Source organism: Centruroides sculpturatus, unplaced genomic scaffold, assembly GCF_000671375.1.
Source record: "Centruroides sculpturatus isolate CEXI.00-Female unplaced genomic scaffold, Cexi_2.0 scaffold257, whole genome shotgun sequence".
Taxonomy (NCBI): Eukaryota; Metazoa; Arthropoda; class Arachnida; order Scorpiones; family Buthidae; genus Centruroides; species Centruroides sculpturatus.
The window spans coordinates 711377-728610 of NW_019384389.1; the positions used below are offsets into that span (position 1 = coordinate 711377).

Below are 17234 nucleotides of genomic sequence, written 5' to 3' on the forward strand. Positions count from 1 at the left end.
TACTTGAACTGTTTTTAGTTTAATTCAATACAAAAAAAACAATAGAACAACACAGAAGGTGACGTTATCTGACTCTTAAACTAGTTAATGAATTAGGTCACAGTCACGAGATTCTTATGACTTAAACGTGTAGTCACATACATCAAGTAACAATCCTTTTTTTTTTTTATCTGCAATAAATTTATAAAAATACAGTTTAAAATGTGCAGTTCTTCTAATAACATTTAAAAAGAGAAAGTTATTAGTAGAAGAAATGACAGGAAGTTAAAACCTGTTTGTCCAGTAAATAAAATAAGGAAAAAAAAAATAAATCAAATGTTTTTACAAAAGAAAGTATTAATTTTTCACTATAATTTATGGAACAAACAGTCAAATTTGTGTCAAACAATCAGCTGAATTGGTGACATATATATTATTTATTTTGTATAATTTTAGACAATTCTTGAGTTGTTATAACTTATATAAATTAATGTTTTATATAAAATTATTATATTTAAAATACAGGGTCTATAAACTCATATTTAATTCACTATGTTGATATATAGGTTATGTATGCCAGAGGCATTTCCAAATAAAATACATATAAAAAGCAGTATTTTACATTTAATATTGATTTATCAATAAAATATGTGCTGTAAGATGACTAAGACTCTTTCTATATAACCTTTTGAGTTGTTATAATCCTTATATACAGAATAATTGTACCATAATCAAAGTTTATGGAAGTTATACAAATCCATACTTTAAAGTACAGTACATAGATTTAATTTTTATGTATGTAGAAGTATTTAGATATTGTAAAATATTTTTAAAATTCAAATCACTACACCATGAGATGAGTAAGAAGCCTCCTATGAAGTTTCCTTACTCAACTTATAGGAACTAAAAGTGTCCTATATATCCTTAACCGTGATTATATTATTTTTTATTAGTAATTTTAATTTTATTCTGTGAATATATAAATACACATACTATATATAGATATTACTATATTATTACTATCCTTCAGGCAAATTCAATAAAATTAATTTTAGGATTACATCTTCCTGATGTAAGTTCAGTTGAAGTTATTGCTGAAAAGGAATCGCTTCGGGCAAAAATTTATCGTGTTTTAATTACATGATTTTATCGATTCTTTAATTAATGACTTAGTCAATTTTTCGATGTGTCCTTCTGTTTGTCTAATGGAGATATTTCTAGGAAACTATCGAACAAAATTATGATTCAGAAGAAAGACTTCCTTATAAAATTTCCTGTTCGTTTCCAGGTGGGTGGGTTTGAGGAATATGTCGGTTCTCGCCTGTCACTTTCGATTGATCTGTTATAACGGGCCTTTCAGAACTCAGCGTAAAGACACAATCCATAATACTCAATGCCTACATGTGTAATTCATGTATGTGCAAGCCCTGAAGAGCAATCAGGAGCCAGGATAATCAAAGAATACTGGCCGAGGAGGAGATATAAGTGAAAAAAATTTTAAAAAAATAATAATTAAAAATTGTTAACAAAGATTTTGTAGAAAATAAAAGGAGCAAGAAGGTAAACGTTTGTCATAATTTTCAAATTACAAGTTGACCCCCCTATAACACTGTTGATTATTCCGTTTTATACGAATTCCATGTTGTACGAGTCACTTAGATTTTACAAATACATGAGCCGTTCACAGACCGGCACACGTATTTGTAAAATCTAATTGACTCGTACAACATGGAATTCATATAAAACGGAATTATCAACAGTGTTATAGGGTGTCGACTGTAATGTTATTATCCACAACATATCCAGATCAAATCACTAACGTCATTTTTGAGAATTCCAGCGGCACTCGAACCAGAATCCTACAGAGAGGAAATCTGATGCTAATACAGTATCTGAACGCTGTATTATGTAACTTTATTAATAGATTTTTGTTTTCATTTTCAATTTCTCAATGGCCACCTGCATAACAATCTGTATTTATTATGAAAGATTTATTGTACATTAATAGAATTGCTGTCAACATAAAAATATCAATATATCTTTTAAATAAGTTATTTCAATTAAAACTCTATCCCGGTTAGTCATTAAGTACCTTTGAATTGAAAGTCGTTTGTCAAGTACTACAACTTTTAGATAAGAGTTATTTTTATCATTAATCAAGGTTAAATTGAGGTTTGTGATAACGTTAAAACTATTTCTTAGGAATATTTAAGAAACCCACGTATATATACTGTTTACTTCTTGTTTTGGTTTCGTTTAGTTGGTTTAATGGAATGTGGTAACTAAACACATGGACGATCTGCCAAGGGAGTGGTGCCCATCAATAGCTGAGTAGATAAAAAACCTCTGAATACGAACCAGTGTTCAGAGGTTTTATCCACTCGTTCACAGTTGGTCGTGGGTTCACGTCTGGGTTCAAACGGGTTGGACACGTAGAGTTTCCCGGGCTCGTGAATTTTACATCATCTCCCTATCGTTTGGTTTAGGCAACGAGACACTTGGATGGTTTGCCAAGGGAGAATGCCTGCGAAGATCTTTTATTATAGTAATGTGAAAACCCAGAAAATTCCACGTGGTCAGCCGTTGGCAAGGCACGAATCCACGATTAAATACCAGTGTTCAGTGGCTTTATCCATTCGGCTATTGGTAGACACGAATAACTTACTAAATAAATACATTATCTTATTCAAATATCTTAAACGTAACACTGATATATTTAAAAATAAATTCACTTATCTTTGGATTACACGATAACTAAGTCGCTTATCAAAATAAATAATATCCTTTACTAACCTCCACCATCCGGACGGCTGGGTGGCCGAGCTGTCAAGGTGGCAGCCTACCGCCCTGGGTGACCCTGGATCGAATTCGGACGGATCAAATAATCTCCAGGAATTTTTCGGGGGTGGTCCGTTCGAATACGTCGGACCCCGTCCCTCATCACCCGGCCGCCCCATTGTGAGCCTAGTCGAATCCATAATGGGCTTGCAAAAAAGAGGCCCTCTTAGTGCCCACAGAGTGGAAAGAGTTAAAAAAGAAACCTCCGACCATCCTTCTGGATTTGATTCTGGATGATTATTCAAAATGATTTCAAGAAAAAACAAAGTTAAAGTTAATTGAAAATAAATATATCAAGCTTATACAGTACTTTAAGAAATAGTAAGTTTTAATTTCTGAGAATAATATTCAAATATTACTTATGCCATATTATGCATTAGTGGTTTTATCCAGTCGTAGGTTAGGCGCTAACTTATGCCTGACCAACCTTCCCAAAGAAAATCCTCCCGGGAGCCACCCCATTTGGTAATCTCTCAAGTGTTGCATTGACTTATTCCATCAATCAAATTCGTTAAACACGTGAAAAAAGCACGGAAAACTCCACACGACCAGCTCGTTGGTCGGGTGCAAACTCACGACTGACAACAAATGTTCAGTGGTTTTTATCCATTCAGCCATTAGTGGGAAAATCTAAAATCTATATAAATCAAATATGTTTGTTTGTTTGTTTAGCAAAGGTTTCAATACCGTTCAACGTATTCTCATCAAATTTGACATGAATATTCTTTGACACCCAAAAATACACTGTGGGATCCATCCCCAAACACCCCCTAAAATATTTAAACTTGTAACTAAATATTAATGAATTTTATAAAATCAATGAACTAGACAAGGAAGTAAGTAATTCACGAATATGGAAATTTGAGTATTTCGCGTATGCTTTTCGTCATTTTAACGCCGATAGTGAAAGATAAGATAAAAGAACAATAACCTCTGTTTAAGATATGAAATATTTTAAAGTGTTAAATTATATCCAGAGCATGAAAAAATAAGATAAGACTCAGACCAGTCACAACTGTGGGGGCTTTCCCTGTTCCAAAAGTCCTAAAAATGGATAAAATTAATTTAAATGAATAAATTAAAACAAAAATAGATTTTTCATCGTTTATCAGTATAAATTTTAATTTATATCACTTTCTTACTATAAAATATTAATTTTTTGGCATCCTTGTATCTGGAGCACGGACCATTGCTTACTGACATTCGTTCCATCTGGGCTTGATTGTATCAAAATTAAAGCACGTATACGATCATGGACCTTGGCCTCATCTTCTTATAGGCCTCATCTCTGCTTATTATTAATATTTTTGCTCTAAACTTGATTTTTGAGACTCTTTATACCAAGAACTTCAAAAATGACTTGCAAACTAATGGTGAACCGTCTCACTTCTCCTTTGTAAGATTTAGTACTTTTAGTTACGAATAAATCTTCAAATTCATTCGAAAAAGTTTATTAAATTCACTTAAAGTTTTAAATTACTTTCAATATAGAAGGTTGGATGGCCGAATAGTTAAGTTGTCAGCTTATCGCTGTAAGACCCGGAATCGAATCCATAGTAGGTCAAAAAACCCACGGATTCTTTGGAGATGATCCGTCCATATAAGTCTGACCACGTCCCTTACCCATATAAGTCTGACCACGTCCCTTATTTGCTAAAGAGTTTATTACTAACTACAGTTACTCGTTGCATTAGTTACTCTTCCATGATTTCATGTTACGCAGAAGCTCAAGATGATTATCCACAATCACTTAGAGATCAAGAACAATATGACAGAAGAAAGGCCCTTTAGCTCGCTCCTCGAGAATTCCAGGCTCACAATGGCCGGATGTTCAAGAAGGGACGTTTTTTAATACACGGCTAACCCAATTAAATCCTACGAAGAAACACAGAATGCCACAATGCCATCTGTTGATTAATAAACAAACAATTTATGGAAACAAAACAAGGAAATTCCGGTGGAATTTGAACCCGTGAATATTTGAATAAAATACAATAATTAAAATTCAAAAAAACAATCGTCTAACAATTTACAATTCGTCCTACAGTTAAGATAATTAAAGTCAACACCAGGGAACTGAGGGATATGAACTCATTTTAATTCTCAGTGGGATTGCTAACTCTGTGGGAAAATTTTAATTAAAGAGTCGATAACTCTTAAAATATGTAATATAAATTGATACCTTTTAGCCAAAGTAAATTAATGTCAGTTGTAACATTATATTATAACATTAGACATACGGTACAGTACCTATAACATTGGGCACTTAATAATTTTAAATGTTTGGCCCTTAAGAATAACATCTTTAAAGTTTAAAATAATATATAAAAATAATTTTTACATATTTTGATTAATTTATTTTTTAAATATATATGCAAAATCATTATTTCTAATAAGTAATTTGCATAAATTGAAGACACCAGAATCCCTTGTTGGATTTCATAAAACAATACACTTTAGTATGTGTACAAGTCGACCCCCCTATAACACTGTTGAATATTCCGTTTTATATGAATTCCATGTTGTACGAGTCACTTAGATTTTACAAATACGTGAACCGCTCACAGCCCAGCACACGTATTTGTAAAATCTAAGTGACTCGTACAACATGGAATTCATATAAAACGGAATAATCAACAGTGCTATAGGGGGGTCGACTGTATATATAAATTTAATTATTTTTATATTAAATATTTACAAGAAATATTTTAAAAAATCTTACCTTAAATGAGCTTTCTTTCGTTATTTTCAGTTTGGATTAATAAACAAGGAAACTCTCTTTAAACGTCCTTGGTTCTACCCTTCAGTATAATAAACTATAAACGTTTAATTACTAAAAGTAATTGCATAAATATATTTTTACAATATTATAACTTACAAAAGTGTATTGTTAAAAGAGAAAATAAAAAAAAATCTTTGCATTAAAACAATAGCTGTTGTCGTGGATGTGCTATATTACACGTAACAATTATATTCAATTCGTAGAATTAAATTAATATATTACGTCTTATAATAATAATAATTAATTACACGTGTATAATTAACAAGTGGAATTATTATTTTAAAATTTATTTATGCTCAAAAATTAATTTATAATTTTAATTATTTTAAATGTGGAATGAGTCACGTTGAGTTTGTAAGTGGATTTTAATTTTCGTACGCAACTATGAGCGAATCTGCAGGGCCGCTCAGAGGATAACGTGGACCTTATAGAATACCCTTTTCAATTTGTTCCTTTTGTCTCCTCCCTTTGTGAGACACTAGCGATTTGCAAAGGGGGTGTCACCCAGCAGGACTTTCTACGGGAACTGGCTCCTATTTAGGTATTAGACACGTGAGAAAATCCGGTAAATTCCACGCCATTTAGCAAATGGCATTCAAATACCATTGATGGACCCTTAATATCGATGATGTATTTATTATAATAATCAGTAATATCTTAATGATACTGTATGTTCATGAGAACAATAAAATAATGTAAGATATATTCTGATAACACACAAAACAACAATTTATTTCTAGAAAAATCTTTAACCTGGTAACTAGATAACCAAATAACCTGTATTTTGATGGAATAATATATAACTATAATCACACAAGAACCTGGTGTGCGTAATACATGACTATAATCATACGAATAGGGGCTTGACAGTAAAATATAAGACAATAACCAATTAACCTGTTTGCTGAGTAGATTGTAAGACACTACAATAACCAGATTATGTGTACTTGAAGATAGCATATTGTAACCATGTTTGAAGGTGTATAATAACGATTACCGTCTTATTATACCTTTGTACTTTCACTTGATAGAGAGATTTATTGCACTTAATTTAAATACAGGGCCTTCCTAGAAGTATGTGACCTAGGAATAACTGTCCGAGTTTCATCTCCCGCAAGCATTCAAACGTGTTGTTGTCTACTACTGTACCTCTAAGAAGCGCTTAAACAAAAATGGCGGCTCCATAACAGAAGCGTTTTGTGTTCTTCAGTTTGCAAAGTCAGAATCACTCGTCATTATTCAATACGAGTAATGTGTAAAGCTGCAGGAGCTTTTGGATTTTGGCTGCTGTGGGCGTGTAGGAATAACATGAGTGACAATTAAGTGTGTGCCATATGACACGAGTTACAAACATTGAGAAATTTAATGGATATATCAATGCCTTAATGTACAGTACATTACAACGTCTTGGGAAAATAATTTAAAATGGAAGATCCTGTATTATAGAAACTTTCTGTTTCTTTCACTACCATTTTTAATTCTGTATTCACGTTATATATAGCGATTTCGTTACATAAATAATAATTAAAACGTCAGAAAGATCAGGTTATAATGTTATCCAGGAAACAAACTGAATGCTAATTTTAAAGAACACGTGTGGTTCCTCATCTAATTTCTTATATAATTAAACTTTTTAATAAACAAATTCAATATATTTAATTATTTATTAATTATACTTAATATTCAACGTATGAATTACCTGTATCCGTAGCAGCATGGTCCATTCATAATCACGCTTTGACTGCATTTAAACTGTATATTTGTTTGTTGCATCGTTGTTAGATGTAAAATATAACGTCACTAGTTTTATGAGGAAACATCTTGAAAGTGGGGCATACAAAAATGATAACGACTTCTTAAAATTTACGGAATTTTAAAATACTACATGATTATAATTAAACTACTTCTATACAGAATGCTGCTTAGTTAAGGAAGTTCAAAGAAGACGGTAAAAGTGTTACGCAAAAATAGTTCCGATAAATATGCCTAGGGGAAAATTGGCGCTGTTTAGGTCACTATATTATAAAACAATACATATATATATTTGTACTATATATCAATGAGAACATATCAATGTTTGTTATTGTAAATCTTGTTGGTACACGTATCTCATGAACAAAGTTTATATTGACTTAAAACACTTAAGAATTGTAATCAAAAGTAACAGAAACACAAGCCTAGTAACTGTATTGTTTAATTAAAGATGGGGCGTATAAGTTTTATGTGTTGTGCAATGCTATTTTCAAGATATTAAGAAAACGCTTCTTGCGCCTGCGGTTCATCGACCTCTTTATAGGATGTTCAAGGTTTCTGTACTTATTGTATAAGGTATTTCCGTATCTGCAATAAGATTTATAATAATTCTGCTTGATCATCTTGTAAATGAATACATAAATAAGCTAGAAAATCAATTATTAGATATACTAAGTATGAGTGTAGCATCTTATGTCCTTTATTTGGCACTGTTTCGTGTCTTTAAAGCGATTGGAACAAATTGATTACAGTGTTACGTCATTCACAGCGCTATTTTTACACCGGTGTTGCTTGTGGAAACTAATTTTTGCACGTTCTAAGAAATTCTCCATATTTATTCTTCTACAGCTTAGCATAGGGCCACTATGCTCCTTTTTCTTTATAATATTAACATTATCATTTGGTTTAAGCCTCATATTTATTAAGGGGCTATCTGAAAGGCCTTGAACCTAAGCTAAAATTTCTAAATAAATCTCAATTTAAGAATAATTTTAATGTATTTTTACATTATTTATATATAATTAATTTAACAATACTATTCAAACTTGTGTTTAACATGTTATATTTATAAATGTAGCTATTAAATACCTGTAATAAAGTACTCAAGAAGGGCATACACCAATTATTATCGCAAGTTTTTACCTTAATTATTCTTAAATGAGCTAAAATTATATTGAAGGACTCTTTATAATCAGATAGTGGGAAGTATGGTCACTTAGACAAGGCCCTAAACACAAAACAACCCAAAATTTAGTCCTTATGTGAAGTTATATTATATAAATTGAAATTTCTTTTGCTATTTGTTGATTATATCCACATAATTTTATGCTTTTCAGAGGAGATGAGGCCCCACATTTGTGACTAGGCAGGCCCATCTCAGTTCTCTAAGGCTCTTATTACAAAAGGCATAAGAGAAAAATGAATTAAAATGTTTAATTTATACAAATTTCATGCATTTAAAGGGCATTAAACAATAACTAATTATGTAATTAATTGTTAATTAATTGCTTTTGTTAAATAATTATTACTCTTATTGCTAATAATTTATTAATTGCTGTTAATTATAATTTTATCTGTAATAATTTTAATTATTTTAAATGTGAAATGAGTCACGTTGAGTTTGTAAGTGGATTTTAATTTTCGTACGCAACTATGAGCGAATCTGCAGGGCCGCTCAGAGGATAACGTGGACCTTATAGAATACCCTTTTCAATTTGTTCCTTTTGTCTCCTCCCTTTGTGAGACACTAGCGATTTGCAAAGGGGGTGTCACCCAGCAGGACTTTCTACGGGAACTGGCTCCTATTTAGGTATTAGACACGTGAGAAAATCCGGTAAATTCCACGCCATTTAGCAAATGGCATTCAAATACCATTGATGGACCCTTAATATCGATGATGTATTTATTATAATAATCAGTAATATCTTAATGATACTGTATGTTCATGAGAACAATAAAATAATGTAAGATATATTCTGATAACACACAAAACAACAATTTATTTCTAGAAAAATCTTTAACCTGGTAACTAGATAACCAAATAACCTGTATTTTGATGGAATAATATATAACTATAATCACACAAGAACCTGGTGTGCGTAATACATGACTATAATCATACGAATAGGGGCTTGACAGTAAAATATAAGACAATAACCAATTCACCTGTTTGCTGAGTAGATTGTAAGACACTACAATAACCAGATTATGTGTACTTGAAGATAGCATATTGTAACCATGTTTGAAGGTGTATAATAACGATTACCGTCTTATTATANTACTGAGACTTCTACAGTACTATTTACAGCAATAAAATACGGTAAACACGAGAAAAGTAAATAAGGATATTAAACAATTACGACACTTAACGATTTTATAGGAGAAATTTTGAAATGCTGTATTTATAACGAGAATGAAAGTGGAGCGCTTCACAAGGTATGTATACTTATTTCTGACCTCGATTCAAATTTTAAAACTTCCGGAAGTGATATTTATGCGCTAATTTCATCGATAATGATTGAGAATTTTTAATGAACTTTGATTAAAATTATCATAAAAATGCGTTATATAAATACACTTGACCCCCCTATAACACTGTTGATAATTCCGTTTTATATGAATTCCATGTTGTACGAGTCACTTAGATTTTACAAATATGTGTGCCGAACTGTGAACGGCTTACGTATTTGTAAAATCTAAGTGACTCGTACAACATGGAATTCATATAAAACGGAATTATCAACAGTGTTATAGGGGGGTCAAGTGTATTTATATAACGCATTTTTATGATAATTTTAATCAAAGTTCATTAAAAATTCTCAATCATTATCGATGAAATTAGCGCATAAATATCACTTCCGGAAGTTTTAAAATTTGAATCGAGGTCAGAAATAAGTATACATACCTTGTGAAGCGCTCCACTTTCATTCTCGTTATAAATACAGCATTTCAAAATTTCTCCTATAAAATCGTTAAGTGTCGTAATTGTTTAATATCCTTATTTACTTTTCTCGTGTTTACCGTATTTTATTGCTGTAAATAGTACTGTAGAAGTCTCAGTAGATTTATATATCGTGAAAAATGGAGACTTACATGTGTTACTAGAAGCACGGCCTAAGTAACAGGGTCATTTGGTCCAGGCCTCATATTTACGTCGGCCCAAAAAGCACTTGTTATACATATCCGTTCCATTGTAAAGTTTCTTTTTCTAATTTTAGTAGGGCCTCGAAAAGGTAGTGACAATTCTCGACGTTTGAAATAACCTTTGTTTGTTTGTATACGGTCCTGGTTTCCAATTTATTATTCATAAATTAAGCTAAGGATGTCTTTTAAATTTCTCTCTTTCCACACTGTCTTCTTTCTGTTTAGATAACTTTTACTCCTTACTTTTCCATTGTTACTTGGAGCAAGTTAAGTGGCTTGAGACTCCATTGTACATCGATAAGTCTGGCAATCTTAAAATAAAGTAAAAAAAAGTATTTAGTGTGAGAATACGTTTATTATTATTGAAGAATCTTGTCACAGGGGGCATCAGGATTTTATGGATGCTTATGTGGGACATGACCAAAAAAAAAGTTGGGAACCATCGGTAAACGCGACACGTGGGAGATCTGCCGAGAGGGATGCCACCCGGTAGGACTTTTTATGAGAAACTCGCCCCTATTTGGGTGTTAAACGTTCTTCAAGGTCTTCACGGATATGTCATTCACAATGCTCTAAGTGTTACCCTGAAATTGGGTAAGTGAGTGAGTATGATTGTTATTACCCTTCAAGTAGGCTGATCCACGAAAAAGTCAAGTGGGCTCAAGTCGAACAGATCGTTTTACTTGAGTCTCCTCAGAGTTAAAGATCTGTGGGCATTCAGGTATCAATAATACCTGAAATAGAGAACGAGCATTAAATGATTAAACTGTTTTCCCATGGTTTACATGACTTTCGAAAACCCTGTATTTTATAATTTAATTTAAATTTGATTTACTCAAGTAAATTTTTTTTTAAATTAAAATCTCTAATGGCAGTATAGGCTACTCAACCAAGGATCAAGAGTTAAAGTACAACTGTCAATTGTGTATGCAGTAAAGCGTCTTCTATTTAATTCTACAATTCAGCTATTTCGCTTGAATAAACACAGTAATTAGCACAATTGAATTATCCACTCACTAAGCATCTACCTACATCGTAACAACCACCGAAACAAAGTTTACCCTTTGTAATTTCAGCCATTGTTTTCATTCGACCGGCTAATTGTAAACTACATAAATTAAATCAAAACTTCTTTTTTCTTTCCCGTAAAACACAGCAAATAGAAATTAACTCAATCCTTTACAATTTTTGTTTAACTCTTCTTCTATTTTAGAATTAATAAGAAAAATTGTAAGAAAGAAGCAGAGCAGAATCAGCCCCGAGGAATTTTAAATCCCGGTTCTCTTGATGGAAGTACTTCACGCTTCCATGCTGCCACCCAGGAGCGGATCCACGGGGGGGCTAGAGGTAAATTTAAGCCCTTCCCATTGACACAAAAAATAAAATCCCTCTTTGAATACTTTTGGATCTTCCTCTAATGCTGTCACTGTATGAATTGCTGACCTTCATTGAGAATTAATTTGCAGCCTCTTCAATTTTCTATCTGATTGAACATTTGTTACACAAATTTTGTAACCTAAAAATCTAAACTGTGTTGTGTCATTTGCTCTGTCAAATGTGCATTTATTTATTGATTCAGTTGGAAAAAGGAATCATAAAATAGTTGGTTTATCATTAAATATAATATATTATTCTGTACATTTTTGAAGCTCGCATCCTCGTATTTGAATGAAACTGGAAAGCGTATCCAATTGCTTGGAATCGAATTCATTAATTAATAGTATAAAACATTAGACGCGGCCATTAATTATTCCTGATTATAGAAGGAAAAATGGATAAAAATTAATAATAATGAATTAGTCAATTCACTGTATGAATGAACAATAAATCGGAGCCACGTCTAAAGAATAGGTCCTACTGCACCTGGGTGTATCGCTTTAGAGAAATAAAACCAAGAAATTAAATGTCGTAGTGATGTAGTAGAACAGAAAAATGTCTCATTCTTCATGTCGGAACGAAAAGTGATCCTTCCTCATGACTTTCAAAAAGTATCAAAGTGTATAGTCTCGAGTTACGCGAGTAGTAAGTAACACGAACGTATTGAGGAGATCATGTGACACTCTCAAACATTCGCGTTGCTACTCGCGTAACTTGAGAATAAAATACCCAGAATAACAGGCGTATTCAGGGAAGAGAAAAGGACCTCCTTAACCAAAACAATAAGCTATCTTTACGTCCTTATTGCACCCACGTGTTGCTTTGCCTTATTCCATCAATCCAAATCTTCATTTAGACCTATTAGGTCAAGCCCACAATGAAATGGCGAAGAACATATCCCTACCAAACTTCTAGAAATTTCTAGAACTCTTATCTAAACTCGAATCCTCCAGAGCTGCATGTTTATGCTTTTATTACTTGCCATAAGTACTTCAGTTGTAATTTTACCAGAGAAAGTTTCGCATTTAATTTTTAATGATAATTATTACAAACTAAAATAATTTACATAAACAGTCATAAAATTTTCAAACTGAATGAAGTTTCTATATAAAGTATGCCCCCCAAGGTGGCAAAGCAGAAACATCCTCCTCTTAAGAACAAATTGGATTCGTGGCACGCAGGAGATCTCTTAACAAAAGTAGAAAGGAAATAATTATAAATGGTAATAAATGAAACATTTATTTTAAAAGTCCAATGTAGTAATGCTATTTTTAATTGAAAGAATAAAAATGAAATTATTCCATTGCACAGTGGTTTATTTTATTTAATTAGCGAGAAAAAATTAAACATCTAAAACTCAACACAGAATTCCGGACGGATCCCTGAAATGTTTGGGGGTGGTTTGTCAGGTTCCATTCCTCACCATTGGCCTGCCCATCGTGGGCCTGGCCGAACCCATAATGGGCTTACTAAAATAGTTCTCTTAGTGCCCATAGGACAGAGAGAGTTTTTAAAAAAATGGCATATTGGGTATTTTCTAGGATCGTCTTGTGCAATAAAGTTATTTATTTGTTTGAATACGTTGTACAAATACAAAAATTTAACAAGAACAGACGATGTTTTTCTTATACTTAAAATTCTACCAAATACAAACCACGATCAACTAAATGAAAAGCTAATAAAATTTACATTAAATATCGATAGATGTTAGAAGAAATGTTCGCGCAACGTTTGTTTAATTATGGCATCACAACACTTGAGCGATCTGCCTAAAGGGGGATACCTTCCATGAGGTCTTTTTAAAGGAAATTGACCCCTATTTAGGCCAGTTCCCGTGGATAAAACATGGAAAACTCCACGTGGCTAGTCCTCCAAGCGAGGCGAGAACTCAAGACCGAATTCCCAAGTGTTCAGGAAACGAAGACCACTTGGCCACCGGTGAGCCGTTGGTGTAACGTTAATCTACTCAAGAAGTCTAATAAAACAATGGTTAAACTTACGTTTACAAGTTCCTTTGAAAAGCTGCTCGACCAGAAAAAATATTTTCAGAATGTGGAATGAGTTGTAAACAGCCAAAGATTAAGAGGAAGAGCATTTTTTCGTATCTTACTACAACACGTTGTAATTTTTTTAAAACTCTTTCTGCCCTGTGGGCACTAAGAGGACCTCTGTTTTAGCAAGCCATTATAGGTTCGGTCAAGCCCACAATGGGGCGACCGTCAAATACAACTCAATAATAAATATTATTGGGCTGTAGTTCGTTGCGCGGTCGCTTTCTTTTAATTTTCACGGTGTATGCCTCGCACGACGCCAGTTTCAGTGTAATTGTTGGCATATGTTTCGGTTTTACTCTCCATTGTTTTATATTTTAAGTACTGTACATATTTATCTTGTGTCCAAAAAACTAGATCACTTCCGATCCCAAGCTTGCCAGATATTTCAAAAATGTTGGATAGACTTGGCTTCTGCTTGTTTCTATGAGAAGTCCGGGATCGGGTCCGGCCTACGACTGCCTGGATTTTCCACGGTAGATGATGGTTTCCGGAATTTCAACTGAAAATTAAGCTGCTTTTCCCACGTGATCCTGCATTATGTGGTGGCTAGTAGCGTAGTGAAAATGTGCAAACCTATATTCACCACTGTACCAATGTTGATGTAGCCACTAGCGCTATGGATGAAAAGTAAACTCTTAGACATTGTATATACATGTGTATAAGTTCGTTTGTCGTATTCGAATGTTTTTCTGTACTTATTGAGTTTTTTTTATTAATTAAATTAAGTTATTTACAAATATAGGGGACTATGACCCCCTAGTTACGATACTAGTAACGGCTCATGGATACAATGGAAGAGACTGCAATTGCCTTCCTGGATTTCGGGCAGGAACCTCTCAGCTTCCGATCGACCTAGGCATAATGGACCTTTCAGATCTCAGTGCTGGGTAACTGCCCACAAATGAAGGACAATTCATAGATTAACTTAGTCTTTCTATTGAAAGAAACAACTTGGGGGGTATTAACCAATAAGCAACAGCCATTGATCGCTTAGTTGTGGCAAGTTACTTCCTTTTTTTTTATTTGTTAAATACGTCACCGCTATTATAAACAGTGTTATGAAAGCTTCACGTTCTGGTATCGGAATAGGAGGAATTAATCAACATTATCTTAACTAAACTGTTAGTTCAGTTAATATTGATTATTTGATTAATACGAGGCCCTAGCTACTAGTACCAGACCAAGATAATTTCGCGACCAGGGCAGACTCCACGTGCGATTCCCGAACGAGTAAGAAAAGACAGAGAGACAGACCGACAGACGTACGACATCGATCCAATTTGAAAATTGCTGTCCAATAAGTATTTTTCCAAATTATTATTAATTTCATAACTACAAAATTCTTAATTTAATTTTTTTATTAGCTCACATAACAAACACAAAAAATGGTTACAAACAAAAATTATCGATTTTAAACTGTATTTTTTTAATTTAATCAGTTATAAGTTAGATATATTTTTTATTCATTTCAAATCTGTGAAAGCTTTTATTCATTGGCCAATGTTTGTTTTCTGAACAAAGGCATTTTCAATAGATAACGAGACTAAAGAATTTAATCTCTCATTCGTCATTGCCGATGGCAAATATGTTATGATAAATCAGACCGCCCTTTAATCCGGCAATGACGTAGCACTTTGTAGGATATATGACCAACTATCTGCATTATGGAGGGTCGACCAGCATGCACGTAAGGTGCATAGACTTTTGTTGCTCAAAGGCCTTTAGGCAGAATTTTCTTTCGCTGGGTTTATTCCTCGAATTTAATAGCTGACACCTTAACCATTTCGGACTTTCGGTGGTCGTTTTGCTACTGGTGGTTTTGCTACGGACGTTTTTATACTCTTTCCGCCCTAAAGGCACAAAGAAGGCCTCTTTTAGCAAGCCCATTATGAGCTCGGCCAGGCCCGCAATGAGTCGACCGGGTGGTGAGAGATGGGGCCCGACATATTCGAACAGACCACCCCCCGAAAATTCCTGGGGATTTATCAACCCGTCCGGATTTAAACCCGGGTTCCCCAGAGCGCTGCCACCATGACCACTCGGCCTTCCGGCAGTCTGAATTTTTTTTAATGTTAAAAGCTCTTCGTACTCGTAGAATGAAAGTTAAGAAGAAAAAGGAAACACAATTGTCTTTATTACTTTTATTATTTGTTAAAATAAAATGTATAAAATTTTAAATGTAAACAATGTTAAACAAATATATTAAAATATATTTGTTTAACTCTCTATTAACTCTTAGAAAGATTTTAACTACACTTAGCAGTTTAAACTCTGATCGTATCTTCTTTATAATAATCAATTAAAATCTAGAAAATAGATAAATTCGAGATGAAACAATCTAGATTTATATCACTTATCTAATTGCCAAAATTTTAAATCTCGAGGAAATAAAACAAACTAGATTTAGATGAGAAAAATAAATTCTACTGCCCAACACATGGTATAGACGTCAATGCTTTTGACTTAAAATAAAATGGCGGTCGATAGTACCCGTAGTTGCCACTAAGAGCGCTGTATCTAAGGGCGCAACCTATCAATCTATCTCGTTGGTCGGCACTAAAATTCTTTTCAAATTCTTGTCTTGTCTAATGGCGCCCCCTGTGCAAGATTTTTTTTTCTTATTTTATAGATTAAATATTTTGATTATATTTGAATTTTAAAATAATAATAATAATTTTTAAAAAATTTTATTGAATAACCTATGAAGTTTTAACCCAAAATGGCTTTTTAGAAAAAAAAATTAGTTAAGATTTAAAAAAAATTAATTTTCTTAAAAAGTGGATTTCAAATAAAATACTTTTATTTAAAATATTAAATAATATTTTATTTACTTAAATAACAATTTTATATTTTAAACTTTATTATCCTGTTTAATTTATGATGATATATACAAGTTCGATGAACTATGGAATAAATAACAATTTAATTTTTATTCGTATAAATATTAACGTAAACAACTTACAAATATATAAAAAGAAATTATTTTTTGTTTATTTTCTTAATTTTATTTATTTTATTAAATTCTTTATAATACGATTTTAGGCTAATAAAACGTTGTATATACTATAAATGCGGGATTAAAAGCAACGACTGCCGCCATATTGGACATCAACCACGAGGTTGATAGAGAAGCGTGTACAAAAGGGAATTTGTACTAAATTAATTAAATTGTATAAAATTAGTTTCATTATGTCCCCTAGCCAACCTTTACCACCAAAAGAAAATGCTCTTTTCAAGAGGATTTTGGTAAGTTATAAATGTAACCTAAAGAGTTACACCTAACTCGAGGCTTAACGATATATAGACAT

General features: G+C 32.7%; 2 protein-coding genes across 4 annotated transcripts in view; one reads left to right on the top strand and one right to left on the bottom strand.

Moving 5' to 3' along the window:
• Window positions 1–7453, bottom strand: part of LOC111618194 (scavenger receptor class B member 1-like) — a 61022-nt gene extending 53569 nt beyond the window's left edge. The window contains exons 1-2 of one of the 3 annotated variants that reach the window (XM_023359674.1): window positions 7299–7453; window positions 5540–5618 (exon numbers count right to left, since the gene is read on the bottom strand). The gene's annotated coding sequence lies outside the window, so the exon portion shown is untranslated. Of the gene's footprint in view, window positions 1–3; window positions 171–2772; window positions 2792–5539; window positions 5619–7298 lie in introns of those variants that run through there. The other 2 variants (XM_023359677.1, XM_023359673.1) reach the window with 2 other exon arrangements.
• Window positions 7454–16972: 9519 nt separating this feature from the next.
• LOC111618195 (N-alpha-acetyltransferase 15, NatA auxiliary subunit-like) overlaps window positions 16973–17234 on the top strand; it is a 59945-nt gene continuing 59683 nt past the window's right edge. The window contains exon 1 of the mRNA XM_023359679.1: window positions 16973–17172. Coding sequence (XP_023215447.1) covers window positions 17116–17172 — 57 coding nt within the window. The 5' untranslated portion in view covers window positions 16973–17115. The remainder of the gene's footprint in view (window positions 17173–17234) is intronic.